Raw genomic sequence first — 18,362 nt, 5'->3', positions numbered from 1 at the left:
AAAAAAAAAAAAAAACAGTAGACAAGAACAAAAACATTGACTTACTGAATACTTTATTATGTCATTGAAATACAACCTAAAAATGTCAAGTTACAGTTAAGAGTAAAATTATGGAAAAGCATAAATTGGAATTTCACTTATGTTATAATGATGACATTTCTATTATGGAACAAGACATTTTAGTTTCAAAAATCAATCCTGAATAATGTACAATACACAGTACTTGGAGTCAGGCTGGGTAAATAAATGTTTTTAGAAAGACTTTTATTAGTATATATATTTTATAAGGTTCATAAAATGTTACAACGGCTATACATTTTCATCTGCCTCAGGAATAGACTGACTTTGAAACAGTGCACACACTAAAACAAACTCTTAATGGTACTTTCTGTTTGTCCATAATTCTATAAACTGGACAATTCCTTGTGTTCATAGCAAAGACAATTTCATTGTTAGTCATCACATAAATTAGAGTTCAAGAAGAGATATGTTGTTCTTTTTTGTAGTATGTGTGTTTCAGAGAGTTGAAACATCACTGGATTTGTCTGTTAAAAACAAATGTAGAGATTATAGTTGAACACCAGGAGGGCTGCTTCACAACAGCATATAGTAGCATATAGGAGATATACTGTAGTAAAGATGAATAATAATAATAATAACATAAAACAAAAACAAAACAAAAAAAAGAATGTGGCCACTTTGAACACCTTTTTTAATGCAAAAATCCATATTGCTTAAGTACAGTAACACCATTAAATTGTATCAGAAAAATAGTTGCTGTAGCTCATGTGACTGGAAAAGGTAACAAAATAGTTTAAAAAAAAAAAGTTCAGATGGACATCTGTTCAATCCTCAAACAAACCAAAGAGCTTGAGCCCTGAATGCATTTCAGGAACTGTAACACTGTGTTAAATGTGGGTCATGTAACAATGATCCAAAGCATATAAGTAAAGAGAGAGAGAAAGAAAAGAAACAGCAGGTGACTCGAATGAAGGAAATTCTGTATTTTTGAACAGGTTTTTTTTTTACCTCCATGAAGTTGGCACCCCATATAATTAAATAATCACCAAAAATATTCCGTTTGTTTGTGCTGATTTGTGCTGCAAAAATGAACATTTGTGCCCATTTGTGCCATTAAAACAAACGTAACTATTTCCCTTCCTTAGATATATCAAGAATGTTTTTGGGAGTGGTGACGTCATTCTCCACCCCATGTTGTCTAAATCGCTCCAAACTTGTGCTCGATTTGTGCAGGTTTTTATAAAATACTGAACATTTTCTCCCAAAAAACAAGTCTTGTGCTGTAGAATAATATTCTGAGTGTTTTACAGTTGATTTCATGTCTATAGGTCAGAATTATTACAACGTTAGAATATTACAAACATTACAAACATATTACACTAATATATTTATTTGAACACATAGAATGTAAATTCCACAAACGAGACTTTTGTCATGAAAGGGATATTTTTAAGAACATTTCATATTTGTTGTGATGTCATAATATCAAATGGTTAATTTGTTTAATTGATTTATAAGGCTAATAAAATTTATATGAAACATAAATCTATGTTTTTTTTTTTAATTCAGCTTTGTGTTCAGCAAAGAAAACATATTCATGCATGTCCAGGTTAATTTGGCTTGAAAATGTGATTTGCACGGAGAGTTTAATGGGTATATGTGCATATGTGATTTGGATTTGAAGCTTGAAGTTACTGCCAATGATCAAACTGTCAATATAAAAAAAATAAAAAACAATGATAGCAATGGTAAGAAACCTGCACCGAGCGAGCACAAACGAACGAGTCAGAAAATTAGCGCATTGGACGAGATGAGGTAAATGCATGACTGATGTCACAGATCCGGGAGATCATGTTGTTATTTCTATGTAATAGAATTAGTTAGGTTGTTTTTTCAACAGCACAAACTGGCACAAATCGAGCACAAACAAATAACACCGGTTTGGAGCGATTTAGACAACATGGGGTGGAGAATGACGTCTCCGCTCCTGAAAACATTCTTGATATATCCAAGAAAGAGAAATAGTTACAACGTTTTTGCGGAACAAACAGCACAAACGAATGGAATAGTTTTGGTGATTATTTAAATACATGGAGTTCCAACTTCACGGAGGTCAGGTTTTTATGTTTTATGGCATGGTGCCAGCATGACTCAGAGACATGTGGGATTTTCCTTTATAGTCCTGTATTTACAGCTTATATTTTCCTTTGCCTAAATATTGCAGCTTCTAAAACGAGATTGAGCTTACATTCTAGGGGCAATATGCAGAAATCCAGATACATTTTCAAATTATACATCTCTTTCTCTGTATAGACATGAAGTTCAAATATGAACACATTCTTCTTAGATCAATGTAGAAATCTATATACAATCATATGGCACTTTATAGTGTTGCCACATGCTGTAACATGCATCATAAAAAAATACTGAACTTCTGTCAGCTAACTTTAAAATTAGATGGACAGTTTATGGCAGTTATTGACACTCAATGGCATTAATAAAATACACCATATATCAAATAACCAGATGAAGTATTCATTTAAATCACAATAAAAAAGGACACTGACTTTGTTCATTTCACATATTGATTTGAGAATAACAGCACAATAACACCCATTTATGAATGTATAAATTAAATACAGCCGTATATTGTCCATTGTCTTGTGTAAGGATTTTTTGTTTTAGATTGCCTCAACTGTGGCCTATTGGTCTGTTGCAATTAATACTTTTTACACTTCAATTCAATTAATTAACAAATTAATTTAATTGGCTATATGCTTATCGAAATATACAAAATAATCTTAAAACACAAGACAATCAGAAGCTAAATGAATAAATGACTTGAACCAAACATCATTAAAACATTTGCTAAATTAAATTAGAAATATATGAGAATATACAAATTATTAGAGTACTATACAGAAGGTGAAAGGTCATTGCTTGGAGAGCAAAAAACAATGTGTATATCACTGCACAGAATAAATCCTTATCATTTCCCTAGATCACTCAATCAATCATAGCAAGATTATTTTATTATATTAAATTGTCAACATAAATAAAGAACAACATGTTGCCTTAAAAACACAAAATACATTTTAATTTAGTCAAATCTTTATAGAGCTTAAAATGACTTAATTATTTGTACATCAGAGAACATTGTAAATAACATCCAATATCCACGTTTTATTAGTTTATTACTCAGACAAAACATAATCAATTGTTTTATATTCAGATGGTACCCTCTGCTCTCTAGGATACATTTCAGACCACCAGCAACAAATCAACAGTTATTATCAGCATCATTCCTAAAATGGAAACAGAGAACAGATTCCCATGGTGAGAAACAAGGATATGCACATTTAAGGCCACCCAAGAAAAGGTCCTTTTGATTTGATACTCACTTTGCATTTTTCACAAGCTCCTAAAAGTTATGTACAGTATACATTATATAAGTTCATAACTATCTATGGAGATATACAACCAGGGTTGGGAAGTAACAGAATACATGTAACAGGATTACATATTTAAAATACAAAATATTAAAATACAAAACAGTTACAATTTAAATCATTGGTAATAAAAAGTATTTTGATTACTTAAGAGTTTACTTTGCATTTTATTTTCATTTGTTTCATTTAATATTTAGTTGTTTCACAACGGTGAAACACTTTCTTATGTTGTGTTATATTCATACAAGCAGATAGAGAAGTATGTTTGAAGTAAGAAATAGAAATAAACCTTGTGTAAATTGTCAACTTTATGCTAAGCTAAAATGCTATTTCTAGCCACTTTACATACACATGTTTCCAGACATGATCATATTTTTTTTATCCAGAAAATTAACGTTGGATCATAATTTATTTTTCCCCTTCTGTCGCTCTCTCCACGTTGTGTCTCTCTTGAGCGGCGATATATATACCTCTGTTCTATGAAAAAAGGCCAATGAGAAGTTGGCAGACGGTATTTGCATATCCCGCCCCTGGACACACGGGTATTTAGGCGGGGCAAATACGGGAGTCCATTCAGAAAATTTCTTCGGAGCCGATGGTCGTGCATGCAGTCTGCTGCGAGTCACACACCAGTTCCTGTTTAATCCTCTGACGCTCTGCATGCTGTTGGATCTCACGGCGCATAACAGCGGCTTTCTCCTTCCTTGCATGGCTGAAAGAGTTATTCTAAAAGAGTAATTTCGCTCTAAAAAGAGCAAAACACAGCGGCGTTGAACGTCCTTCTCAGGACACGTCTTTTTAAAGATGTTTTTTCCGCCCCTGTGTAGTTTCTGGATACGGTTGATTTCTCCCCACCTCTGACGGTCATAAAAACTGCCTCGCGTACCTGGGTTGCGATCACACGCAGGCAGCGTTTTTATGAATGATCTATGTTTTCAGTACAAGAACATAGCCAGCACTGCGGCCGCGGCTTTTTCTTGTAGTGAGAGAAAGCCACTTCAGCCGCCCCCCGCGCCTCGCTTCCTTCCTACGGGATTGGGACAGGTGCCGCAAGCGATGAAGACGATCTGGGGATAATGACGGGCTCCGTTTCGCCGGGTGAACCCCCTCAAAACCCCCCACCTCCCCGGCACGCTTGCTTGTTTCCGTCCGAACTCGGGATGAGCATTCTCTCCAATGGGTTATGTTTTCAGCTTGAGAATCTGGGAAGAATAACGGGACACTTTTGCAGGGTAAACCCCCTCGAAACCTCCCGCCTCCCCGGCATGCTTGTCTGTTTCCCCCGAGCTCGGGATGAGTGCGGTCCGCTTAACGTCCCTCGAGCTCCCGGACATTGGATGACGAACGACATCACCGCTGCATCGGAGACCGTCACAGCGGCGTCTGACACGGATAACTCGCCTGGGCCACCACCATCGGGTCTGCCGCCCAGTCTGAGCCTGACGCACGGAGGTCCGCTATGCTTCCCCGGGCTTAATTGGTCCCGCGGGCATGTGCGCCGCTCAACGAGCATGACATGCATGACGAACTGAGCAAGTCGAGCTTCCTCGCTCCTCCGCTCTCGATACCCTCGGTGGTAGAACGGTCCCAGACCACTCCCCCCTGCATGCCATGGCCCCCTCCTGCAAGTCCCTGCCCAACCCGACACGCTAGCTGCACCGGACATTTTGACTCGGTTCCGCAATTTAGTTTGCCAGGCCTCCGCCCCCCTTCGCGGGCGTCCAACTTTCCGCAGTATACGGCGAACATGCCAAATCCCTGCGCAAGGAGATTGCCTCTCTTTTACTCAAAGATGCGATAGAGCCTGTCCCTCCAACCGAAATGAAGAAGGGTTTCTTCAAAGCCCTTACTTCATTGTACCCAAGAAAGGTGGCGGCTTACGACCGATCTTGGACATGCGAGTTTCAGCTGGACTCCCGTTCAAAATGCTTACCCAGAAACTGATTCTGTCTGGTGTCCGGCATCTAGATTGGTTCGCAGCGGTAGACCTGAAGGACGTGTACTTTCATGTGTCGATTCTGCCACGACACCGACCCCTTCTACGGTTCGCGTTCGATGGCCAGTCGTATCAGTACAAAGTCCTCCCCTTCGGCCTGTCTCTGTCCCCTCACGTCTTCACGAAAGTCGCAGAGGCAGCCCTTGCCCCACCCCGAGAAGCCGGCATACGCATAATCAATTACCTCAACGACGGGCTCATCCTGGCCCCCTCGCGAGAACTACTATGCACGCACAGAGACCAGGTGCTCAGGCACCTCAGCCGTTTGAGGCTTCAGGTCAACTGGGAAAAGAGCAAGCTCGCCCCGGTTCAGAGCATCTCTTTTCTCAGCATGGAGTTAGACTCAGACTCAATGTCAGCACGTCTCTCCAACGAGCGTGCACAGTCGGTGCTGTAATGCCTGGCTTCCTTCAAGCCTGGCACTGTGGTCCATTTAACGTTTCCAAAGGCTCCAGGGGCATATGGCATCCTCCGCGGCGGCCGCGCCGCTTGGGTTGATGCATATGAGATCACTTCAGCACTGGCCTCAGACTCGAGTCCCCCAGTCGGTCCAGCTGATCTGGGAACGGTTCGGCAAGGCCCAGGTAGACCTGTTTGCCTCCCAAGAAACCTCCCACTGCCCGCTCTGGTATGCCCGAACAGAGGCATACGCATTGGCACACAGCTGGCCCACGGGGCTGCACAAATACGCATTTCCCCCAGTGAGCCTTCTTGCACAGGTGCTGTGCAAGTTCAGGGAGGACGAGGAGCAAGTCACCTTGGTGGCCCCCTATTGGCCCACTCGGACTTGGTTCTCGGATCTCACGCTTCTCGCGACAGCCCCTCCCTGGCGAATTCCCCTGAGGAAGGACCTTCTTTCTCAGGGACAGGGCACGCTCTGGCACCCGCACCCAGACCTCTGGAACCTCCACGTCTGGCCCTTGGACAGGATGCGGAAGGTCTAGCCGGTCTACCATCGACCATCATAGACACAATCAACCAAGCCAGAGCCCCTTCTACCAGGCATCTTTACGCCCTAAAGTGGCGCCTGTTTGCAAATTGGTGTTCTTCCCGGGCTGAAGACCCACAGAGGTGCGTAGTTAGGTCAGTGCTTGTGTTCCTACAGGAGAGGCTGGAGGGGAGGCTGTCCCCCTCCACCCTCAAGGTGTAAGTCGCCGCCGTCGCGGCTCACCACTACACAATAGACGGCAAGCCTCTGGATAAGCACAACTTAATTATCAGGTTCCTAAAAGGTGCCTGGAGGCTAACTCGCTCCCGGCCAAGCCTGTTTCCCTCCTAGGATCTCTCGGGGGTCCTCACGGGCCTCTGAAGACCCCCCTTCAAGCCGCTAGATTCAGCTGGACTCAGGGCCCTCTCTCTCAAAACGGCCCTGCTGATCGCGCTCGCCTCCATCAAGAGGGTCGGGGACCTGCAAACGTTCTCTGTCAGCGACACTTGCCTGGAGTTCGGTCCGGCAGACACATACGTGATCCTAAGACCGCGACTGGGCTACGTGCCCAAGGTTCCTACCACACCCTTCAAGATCAGGTAGTGAACCTGCAAGCGCTGCCCCGGGAGGAGGCAGACCCAGCCCTTTCGTTGCTGTGTCTGGTACGTGCTTTGCATATCTATCTGGACCACACGCAGAGCTCTAGACGTTCTGAGCAGCTCTTTGTCTGCTTCGGGGGACAGCAGAATGGGAACACTGTCTCCAAACAGAGGCTTGCCCACTGGGTTGTCGATGCCATTTCATTGGCTTATCACATCCAGGCCGTGCCCCCCACCCCCCTTTGCGGGTTCGAGCGCACTCAACCAGAAGTGTTGCTTCCTTGTGGGCACTGGCCAGGGGCACCTCCCTAGCAGACATCTGTAGAGCAGCAGGGTGGGCAACACCTAACACTTTCACGAGATTCTACAATCTCCGAGTTGAGTCAGTATCATCCCGTGTTTTCTCAGGTCCGAGCCCGTAGAACTCGGTAACACGCTGACGAACTGGCTGGGTGAATCGCTTGCGCCTCAGCCGAGGTAAAATAGTGCACCTTTGTTCCCAGGAGACCCCATCTTTCGGATCCCTGGTTGATTCCTCCCTAGCCCTCATGGGTCCGCAGTTCAGCGGAGGAACTCGCCGACCCAAGCCACTACGGGTACTCTATCCACCCTGTACTGGAATAGGTGCTCCACAGGTTAAGGCCTCCTGTTCGGACTCCCCCTGTGTGTATTTCCGCGGTACTGTCCACTCACGAGCGGACCCCCGTGTCTCCCTTAGGCAGTTCCAGCTGCTTCAGTCGCCATGCTGTAGCAACTCCCCCCTCTACGAGGCTGGATCTACCACCACACCAACTTTCCCAAATAGGTCCTAAATGGCCATGTGATGTATTCGCCACCTTTACCTCCCCTGTAGGGTAGGTGTGGTCCCCGCAGGGTCTTCTCCCCCTGAAAGAATAGGGAACTGGGTAAGACCCCCTTCCCTTAATGTAAGGGCCCCGGCCGTAATTGCTCTATGCGAGAAACATAGAGAGAAAAGAGGCCCAGCCAGGCTTGGCCCGTTCCCATGTTGGCAAGCATCACCTTGTTCCCCTCACTAGGGTAACCAGAAGGATTCTGATGACTTTAATGGGCATTGGGGAAGAGTACGTGCAGCCTGATACAGCTGGTCGCCTCTGCACGAAGAATACCTGCTCGCTTCTGTATCAGCAGTTCACGTACACGGCTCAGTGCATGGCATGATTGAAGTGGGACCCTTAGTGTCGCTTCTCCGACACAACGTGGAGAGAGCGACAGAAGGGGAACGTCTAGGTTACGTATGTAACCTCCATTCCCCGATGGAGGGAACGAGACATTGTGTCTTACCCGCCACGTCGCTTAGCCAAGCCATTGTTGTGGCCGGACCATTTCCGGCTCCTCAGAAAAATCCTGAATGAAATCCCGTATTTGCCCCGCCTAAATACCCGTATGTCCGGGGGTGGGATATGCAAAAACCGTCTGCCAACTTCTCATTGGCCTTTTTTCATAGAACAGAGGTATATATCGGCGCTCAATAGAGACCCCTAGTGTCGCTTCTCCGACACAACGTCTCGTTCCCTCCATCGGGGAACGGAGGTTACATACGTAACCTAGACGTTTTCTAGTAAGATCTTTGATATTAGGGCAAAAATCGTATTCTTGATAATCGTTGTATTGTTTTCCTGTAAAGATATCTAAAAATCCTTAAAACAAGATCAATTTAGAAACAGCATTGCATAAGATATTTGGGTTTTTCAGAGAATGTATTTTTAACATGTGTATTTTGTCTTAATGTACTGACAGAGTTTTTATAGTCAAAACAAGTGAAAAAATCTACCAGTGCTGAAGAAGTAATCCAAAGTATTTAAAACACATTACTGACCTTGAGTAATTTAATAGAATATGTTACAAATTACATTTTTACAGCATGTGTTCTGTAATCTGTAGTTGAATATATTTCAAAAGTAACCTTTCCAAACCTGCACACAGCTACTTATAGATAAAGTTACATTGACGTCACAGATAATCTTTTAATAGTGGATTTGAGAAGTGCTGCAGTTTTATTTTTCTGTTAAGCATTACATAATTTAATCGTGTTTTTTAACGTTAATAACGTTATTGTAAAGCTTGATTCATGCATCATTCACAAAGATGAATCGGCCCGATTGCAGCCTTGCTGAAGCAAGCCAGATCATCACCGATCCTCTACCTGGTTATCTAATGGTTAGACGGTGACCTGGAGAGGCAACAGAGTCTCGCACCCACTGTGAAATTTGGTGGAGGAACGTGATGATCTGGGGGTGCTTCAGCAAGACTGCAATCGCGCCGATTCATCTTTGTGAATGATGCATGAATCAAGCCACATTCAAGGTTATTCTGGAAGAAAACTTGCTTCCCTCTGCTCTGACAATGTTCCCCAACTCTGAGGATTGTTTTTTTTTGTTGTTGTTGTTGTTTTTTGTGCCAGGAGTGGCATGAAGTCACCCAACAGCAATGTGAAAGACTGGTAGAGAGCATGCCAAGACTCATGAGAGGTGTTTGAAAATCAGGGTTTCTGAACTCTTCTTAAGTTAAAACATTATTATTGTGTTGTTTAAAAATGAATATGATCTTGTTTTCTTTGCATTAATTCAAAGCCTGAAAACACTGCATCTTTTTTGTTATTTTGACCTGTTGTCATTTTTCTGCAAATAAAATTACAAAATGACAATTTTTTATCTGGAATTTGGGAGAAATATTACCAGTACTTTATAAAATAAAACAAACATGTTGATTTTACTCAAACATATACCTATCAATAGTAAATCCAGAGAAACTGGTAATTTTGCTGTGATCTCTTAATTGTTTTTCCAGATCTGTATATACTCTATGTTAGAAACAGGGTGTTTTAGCCCCGCAAACAGCACTTTTTGTATATTTACAGCTCTATTTGTACAAAAAGCAGTTATTTTCTGAGGTTCCAAAAGAAGATGAAAGTGCTGTAGACAAGCATTTTTGTGTTTGAATTTCATCCAAATATTCAGGTTTACATTCACATTCAGATTTGAATTTATACATAAATGTTTACTTGCATTTCAATATTTCATTGTTCATTATTTGAAGCTGTACCTCTTTGCTGTCAGCAGCATTCTCCAGCTCCTCCCTGCAGCGTAACAACTCCAGCTCCAGCTCGGCTCGCTCCTTCTGACTGGTTTCATACATTTTCCGCAGCTTTTGTAGTTCATGCTTTAGTCCATCACACTAACAGACATATTTTAGTATAATAAGGGAATAGAATAGCATCAAGGTTCATCAAATAATTCACAAAAGGTATGTAATGAGTTGGTAAACAAAAAAGGGGAAAAAAAACAAATTACATATAAAGCCAGAAGCTATAGACTTATATTATAGACTCTAGTTTAAGATTTGTATGTTATAGACAAGAGTGTGAAAATTGCAGTACTACCAAATGAACACTTATTTTCCTAATTTAAAGGAATAGTTCACCCAAAAATTAGAAATTCTCTCATTATTCACTTACTGTGATGCCATTGCAGACGTGTATGACTGTCTTTATTCAGCAGAACACAAATTAAGATTTTTAGAAAAATTTTGAAGCTCTGTAGATCCCTATAATGGAAGTAAATGGGTGCCGTCAGGCTGTAGGCTTCCAACTTCTTGCGGGAAGCAATTTTTTTCAAGTTGAAAAAGTTTTAGTTATCCATTTGTTTCTTGTACCAACCTATCGATTTGCTTCAGAAAACATTAATTGATCAACTGGAGTTGTTTGGATTACTTTTATGCTGCCTAAATATGCCTTTTGCACCATCAAATAGCCAGCTTCTAATTTTTTCATTTTCTTTCTCATTTTTCATTTATGTTCTGTTGAAGAAAGACATTCAAAAACATCTGGGTTGGCATCAGGGTAAGTGAATAATGAGAAAATTAGAATTTTTTGGGTGTACAATTCCTTTAACTAAATTGTATTGTGTTACAACGTTTCGACTTTGCAGGGCAGTCCAGTTTACCTCTCTCTGCACATATGTTGCCTTCTCGTCAGTCTGTTTGAGCTGATCTCTCAGGGAGAGTATCTCTGAGAATCCTCCCGTCCAGCTGGTAGGGGTGACAGGTTTGCCCTCAAATGAGATGTTCTTCTGTATCCCAGCATCCACCAGCCTGCTGCTGGAGCTCATCTGATTCACGCTCATATAGGAGCTTCCAGCTTCTGTTTCTGTGCCGCACTGCATGTCTTTTCCTTCCTCTATCTCTTCCTGCTCCTCTTTAAGAGTGAGGAATGCACCACCTGAACTGTGACATCACAGCCAAAACAAGACACAAGAATCAAGAGAAACAGCTGCATGTAAGTGAGTGAAACAAATTAAAGAGCACATGAATGCAAAATAGGAGTTATGTGGCATTTAGTCTATGTAACAAAACAGATATATGGATGGTGGGACAGTTGCTCACCTTTTCCTTTGCAGCAGCTGTAGTCTGTCTGTCAGCCTCGTGTTTTCATGCTGCAGTGAGTGACATTGCTCCTTTAGACTGTTATATTCATCCATCAGCTGACCCACATCACCTAAGCAAATAACACAAGACAACTGAAACCTCTAACCGCAACATACAATATATGAAAAAAGGGAAAATCTTAATTTGCATACATTTATGATTACAGAAAGCAGGTGCTTTCTAACAATGTGGCCAGCAAGATAGCTTCACATATCATGTATATGGTACCTTCCATGAAAATATAACTAGATTTGTTTTGTGATATGTATTCACAATGAGTCTAATATATTGTACTTTTCTTCACCCCTTTCATGCCCTTTCATTGACTGGAACAATCGTATTCCATCCAATGTGATGTCATGCAGGCTCTCAAACGCTTCATTGTCAGAGTTTACAGCATCTTCACATAACATCGAGAATTACCATCATCTGCCAATCAAGAGCTCCTCTCCACTGGACACTCTATGCTACAAACATTTCTGCAATGCTTCAGGGTTACGCCCTTTTATTAAAACTTGTGTGATTTATGGATGTGACTGCAGGACGTTAACCAGCTTTGGAAATTGAGCGAATTCATCATGCATTGATTTCAGAATAACATCAACCAGTCAGTGGATGCTTCAGTCACAATCTAAATGAAAAGATAATGCAGGCATTCTCTAATTTCCCTCTGATGATCAATTAGAATAAACTGAATTGATTGTCTTGAAATTCTCATGTTGTATGACATACATTTCCTTAGTCAGTCCCCTCACTTTTTGAGAAATAATAATTATATTTTAAATAAATAATAATTATAAAGGAATATTTCACCCAAAAATGAAAATTCTGTCATTTTTAGTACATTTGTTTCAAATCCAGGGCCAATTTCTCTTCTCAGTCCACCCGTCTATTACCTCCAGAGACCTCAGAGTCGGAATCAGATAGACTTTTGTGTCTGTTTTTTATTCTTTATTGTCTAAACTTTGTGCACTAAAGACAGACACAGGAAGTCTTGATTGCTTAACTCATCTAGCTGAGCTCAGTAATTTACAATACCTAGCAAGATCATACAGGCAAGGGGGTCTGTTTTGGAAATTTCGACTTAACCAAAGCTATCGCACCTCAATAATTCAGAGCGACACCCACCCTGAGATATTGCCTACCGTTATGCAGAACTCTGGTCCATAGAAAGGAAGTGCTTTGTACACATACACATAGGATATTAAAGATCCTAATGAATCTTAGGGAAATAATCTCTTTGACTCCAACTCTGAGGCCTCAGATCTATACTTTGACTTTTTCCTCATTCAATTAGTTCCTTAGATGAGACAATACTCTGTATTATTAGTTTTATTACAGGACTTGGTCCTTGGGTATATCTTTAGATTTATTTACTCAACATTTATAATCAAACATTTTATTTCTGTATCGTTACATTTACTCAATATTCATCTTTATATAGATTTTTATTTCATTATATATTTTTTTATTAAAGTTGTTATTCCTTATACAGATCATCTGATTTATTGTAGTCATTTCGATCTGCTGGATCACTCTGCACCACATGAGATACTTCACTGACCAGTGCTTGAACCTTGTACTTAGGATAGACTTCCCCGAAAATGAACTGCCACAAGCTTTCAGCCGGACTGCGATGCCCCTCACTGACCTCTGCCAGCATCATCTTGGTTATAGAATTAACTACTCTCTTAAAACGGAATACTTATACAATAAATGAATTACCAACCAAAGCCTACATCTGCCAAATAATAAAGGACAATGCATCTATGTGAACTTCGTGATGAATTTCAAAGACTTTGACACTAATCTTAATTATAATTCAAAATCCTTTAGTTTAAATATTGGCCACCAACATCTACTCAATTTACTGATTTAAACCATAACTTGTATTACACATAGATATCTAATATTGGCATTGTATTTATGCTGTTTAGCCAGAGGTTAACATGACTGTATATATAACATCTTTAATGAGGGAATGTACAATCCCATGAAGCATTATTAATAATGTAATTAAATTAAAAATGATGTAAAAGCATAAAACTACTTTATTTAAAGTTGATTATAAGCATAGAAACAATATAATTAATTGTATTGTAAAAAAGTCAGATATGTACAAATATATAAGGAGTTTAAGAGTGTAGGGAGACCAACTCATCATTCACAGTGCATCATGGGAGTGGGCGGTTGCACCAGAGCTCTTTTGGCGTGTTTTGTTCGCCTCATGGGTAGTGTAGTTCTTCACCAGGGATTCTGCTATTCAACAATTTATTTTAATTATTAAGTTGAAATAACCAGACGAATGGCTTCAACAGAAGCATATACAGTCTCATCGATTAACAACCCCTGAGCTCAATGTACTGTATTTCTGTCATTATATAGTTAAAAATAAATTAGTTTATGGGGAAATTAATGGGATTATTACTTCTGCAACCTGAATGTTGCACTTCATTGTTTGAAAATCAGCAATTGCAACATGCTTTAAGAGAACTCCTTTGTGTTTCACAGAAGAAATAAAGTCAAATGGGTTTGGAAAAATGACAAATTTTTATTTTTGGGTGAACTATTCCTTTTAGGGCTTTGCTAGGCCTTTGTGAAATAAATAAATTGTATCAATAACCCATCTCAATTTTAACTGTTACTACTTATTCAGTATAACACAGTAGCCAAGAACTGGGACAAACTGTAGTGAAGCTTGAGTCCATGACAATCAATCTACTTGTAACTTTCAATAATGTCATGAATGTAGTAACATGACATTCATCAATAAATACTATAACTTTTATATCTGTGTCAGTTGTATTCTCACCCTCCCTCCTCTGCTGTTGCCGTCTTTGGCTCTTCATCTCGATTTCTGCTCTGAGTGTTACGATCTCCAGCTCATACTCTTGTCCTGTGTTCTCAATTTGAGAGATCTCAGCTCGTAACCTGCAGAGCTCCTCTTGCAGACAGGCAATGTCGTTCTCCCGTTCAGCCGCAGCTTCCTCCGCCGCCTGCTGCAGCACCAGCACTTCCTCCTGTGCTGTCCGCAGCTCCTCCTGTGCCTCCAACAGCTCACTCTCCTTCTCCTCCTCTAGACTGTCCATCTCCTCCTGAATAGAGCGAAGCTGGGCTACACGGGTTGTGAGATAATAAGGTTCTTTGACCTGAAACTTAAGATGTTCTTCAACTAAACTCAGTCAAAGTGTGGGAGCAGTTAATTTACTTTCAGCCTTCTGAAAAGATAAGCTTAGTTGCTCTAGTTGCGTTGCTATACTTGTTGTTGTAGATTGTATTGGTGCGAGTAGTATTCATCTACTCTCTGTATTTTAAAATACTCGTAATAAGACTACAGATTTTTTTTATAGATAATTTTTTTATAGACTTTTTTATAGATTACATGATTACATATTAACAAGGCAACAGCAGTAAATTGTTAATAATGTATTGTTCCACTTCTGTCACTCACTCGACATTGTGTCGAATGTAGTGACACAAGGGGTCTTTCTTGAGAGCCTCGCATACCTCTGAACTTGAGAAAAGGCCAATGAGAAATTGACAGACAGAATTTGCATGTCCCGCCTCCCGAAGGGAAGCGGGCGTGCATCTGTCAGTCCGTTTTTTTATTTGGAGCCGAGCGGTTGTACACCAGCAAGCTGAAGTTTACTACTGTTGAACTCACCTCTTTTGGCCGAGCACTGCTGTTGGATCTATGGCGTGTTACCAGCGTCTTTCTCCTTCTCTGCACGCTGTGCAGTCCACGCCCCTGGGCGCTTCGACAGCGCTTCTGTCAAAAAAAGTGTGCTTACTTCTAAAAGAGTATTTTCCCCTCTAAAAGAGTTTGTTTTCACTCACAAAAGAGCAATACACAGCAGGCGTTGAACGTCGTTTTCAGGACGCATCTTTTTAAAGATGTCCTTCCACCTCTGTGTAGTTCCTGGATGTGGTCGATATCTCTCCAAGACTGACGGTCATAGATGCTGCCTTGTGTGCCTGGGTAGCAATCACACTGAGGCAGCGTTTGTGGATGGTTCATGTACCACTACATGACCATGGCAACGTTGAGGTCGCGGCTTTCATTTCTCAAGGTGAATGCCACTTCATTGGAGGCGATTTGGGGATGGCAGCAGGCTCGGTTTTGCCAGGTAAATCCCCACGAACAACTCACCCCCCGGCACGTGAGTGTGGGCTTGGACTGGAACACTCCATCCTCCCCACAGTCTTTACGGCTTGACGATTGGTACCTCGGGTCAGGGCACCGCTCCCAGTCACGCCCCCACGTACCTTTTTCCCAGAAGTGCATGACGAGATGACGAGGTCTTGTAGGGCAACTTCCACTTCCTCACTCGTCCGCTGTCACTACCCTTGAAGGTACACGGAGGTCCCCCAGGTGGACAGAGCCGTTGCCACCTACTGTGGTGTCTAAAATGCCCGTACTTGGATAGTTGCTCCACAGGTGCTGATTACTCTGGTAATCTCTATGATGTATATTCTGCAGTACGGTCTCCCTGTCGGCGGACCCACATCTCTCTTGGGCAAAGCTCTCTCTGCCCCAGGTCGCTGTGTTTGTAGAGCCCCCCCCCCCCATTTCGTGGCAGGACCTACCACCGCGCCTCTTCCATGTGCGGCTGCTGAGCCCATGTGTCGTATTGCCACATGTTGACCTCGCCTTTTGGGCAGGATGTGGTCTCCATGGGGTATTTTCCCCCTGAAAAAATAGGAAAGGAAAAGAACACCTTCCCTGATGCATATGATAGCATAGATGGCCCCAGCCGAATGTAATACTCTGTGGAGAGAAAACATAGAGAGAAATGGCCACGGCTTGTGTGCAGACTGATGCTCCAGCTATTACGCACGCAGCAGCTTGCTTGCACCTGCATCAGCAGTTCACGTAACATGGTTCAGCTGTTGTGGCATTATTCTATAGGGACCACTATTGGCACTACATCGACAAAACGTCGATTGAGTGACAGAAGGGGAACGTCGTGGTTACTGTCGGAATGTCAGGGTTACTATCGTAACCTCCGTTCCCTGATGGAGGGAACGAGACGTTGTGTCCCTCTTGCCACAACACTGTACTAGTCGCAGAAATGGCCGGACCTTGTCTAGGCTCCTCACCACAAAACCTGAATGGAGTGGCGTTCCAGCTCCTTTTATACCCTTATGTCAGGTGGAGTGGCATGCAAATTCCACTCGCCAATTCTCATTGGCCTTTTCTCAAAGAATGGGAGGTGTTCGGGGCTCTCAAGAGCAACCCCTAGTGTCACTACATCGACACTACATCGACACGTCTCGTTCCCTCCATCAGGGTTTTACACTCACTATTTAAAACATTTATAATATAAAACATTTTGAGATTTAATCTGATAAATATGACAGAAATGTGTCATCACAGTTTGTGAAAAAGGTCTATTTAAGGATAAAATACTATATATATATATATATATATATATATATATATATATATATATATATATATATATATATATATATATATATATATTGTTTTGTTTTGTTTTACATTAAGCCTTTGTCTTCCTTTGAAACGTCCACAAGAAAAAAAAATTTCGATTCTCTTTGGATGAAAAAATGACTTCACGTAAAACTCCACACTTTGCATTTAGTTGTGTCATTCATTCATTTGTAGACAGTTTCGTACTCCAACCAATGCAACTGTATTGGTTCCTTAAGTCTTTTCTTTAAAACAGTTTTCTATAGAGACAGCTTGATGTAGTACTTTGTGCTTTGTGTTTAGATTATGAGCTCTTCAGTTTGTCTGTGTAAACATATATATAAAATATATATAAATATATATATATATATATATATTTTTTTTAATAGTTTTCTACATGTTCATTGTTTTTAGTACACTATACCACATTAAGCATTTTAGAGTGTCCTTTGAAATTTATCACTCAGAATATAATAAAAACCAAACACTGAAATTTACACATATTTATGCATCAATAATCAGTAATTGAATCATTACAGTTTTACTGACCTGTGCACAGTACACACATAATAAATCTGAATTTGACTTGACAATTTTTTATATGCTTTGCCACTGCCCACTGCATACAGGTTCAAAGATCCCCACAGCTGATGAGGCAGCTTTTGAAATGGTGTTCCTCCCAAAATGATGACCTGGTTTAATGTTCTGTACAACAGGTTATTCGCTTTCTGCAAGATCATTTGGATTCAGGACTTACTCCATCTACATTCAAAGTCTAGGTCACTGCCATAGCAGCTGGAAATTACCCTATAGGTGGGTTAAATCTGTGTGATTGAGTATATCGAAATGAGTAAATCAGTCAAATTTTTAAGGTGAGGTCGACAGCAAAGGCCCTTTTGCCCTACTACTGTCCCAGAGTGGGACTTAGTACTGGTGTTGCAAATGCTTACGGGTCCTCTGTTTAAGCCATTGGATGTGTTACGCATAAGCATATTCTTCTTTAAGACTGCACTGGCCTTAGTGAAACTTAATTATTTGCTTAAATAGGCAAAGTCCCTTTAAGGCTGGGCAGGGCTCAAGTGAATCAGTGAACTGTCGGAAATAACTGACTCAGATATTCTAGCACTAGATATAAGGGATTATTTTATTTTAATTGGTTCACTCACATGAACTGTCATGTCCAAAAGGGAAGAGCAACATGTGGCAATATGACACATGGGCTCAGCATGTGCAAGGTCAGGGAGGACGAGGAACAAGTCACACTAATGGCTCCCTATTAGCCCACCCGGGACTGGTTCTCGGACCTCGTACTCCTCGCGACAGTCCCTCCCTGGCGAATTCTCCTGAGGAAAGACCTTTTTTCTCAGGGGCAGTGAATGCTCTGGCATCCGTACCCAGACCTTTGGAACCGCTATGTCTGGCCCCTGGATGGGATGCGGAAGATGTAGCTGGTCTACCATCGTAGACACGATCAACCAAGCCAGAGGCCCTT

General features: G+C 41.5%; 1 protein-coding gene across 1 annotated transcript in view; it reads right to left on the bottom strand.

Moving 5' to 3' along the window:
- Positions 1-44: 44 nt before the first annotated feature.
- The window catches only part of ccdc136b (coiled-coil domain containing 136b), an 83,576-nt gene continuing 65,258 nt past the window's right edge, over positions 45-18,362 (bottom strand). Inside the window, exons 4-8 of the mRNA XM_052122484.1 lie at positions 14,249-14,551; positions 11,395-11,506; positions 10,956-11,235; positions 10,057-10,188; positions 45-3,326 (exon numbers count right to left, since the gene is read on the bottom strand). Coding sequence (XP_051978444.1) covers positions 3,321-3,326; positions 10,057-10,188; positions 10,956-11,235; positions 11,395-11,506; positions 14,249-14,551 — 833 coding nt within the window. The 3' untranslated portion in view covers positions 45-3,320. The remainder of the gene's footprint in view (positions 3,327-10,056; positions 10,189-10,955; positions 11,236-11,394; positions 11,507-14,248; positions 14,552-18,362) is intronic.

The sequence above is a fragment of the Xyrauchen texanus genome, chromosome 49 (assembly GCF_025860055.1).
Source record: "Xyrauchen texanus isolate HMW12.3.18 chromosome 49, RBS_HiC_50CHRs, whole genome shotgun sequence".
In the NCBI taxonomy this organism is placed as follows: domain Eukaryota; kingdom Metazoa; phylum Chordata; class Actinopteri; order Cypriniformes; family Catostomidae; genus Xyrauchen; species Xyrauchen texanus.
Note: the sequence above shows the minus strand (reverse complement) of the source record. Positions and strands in the feature narration are given on the sequence as shown.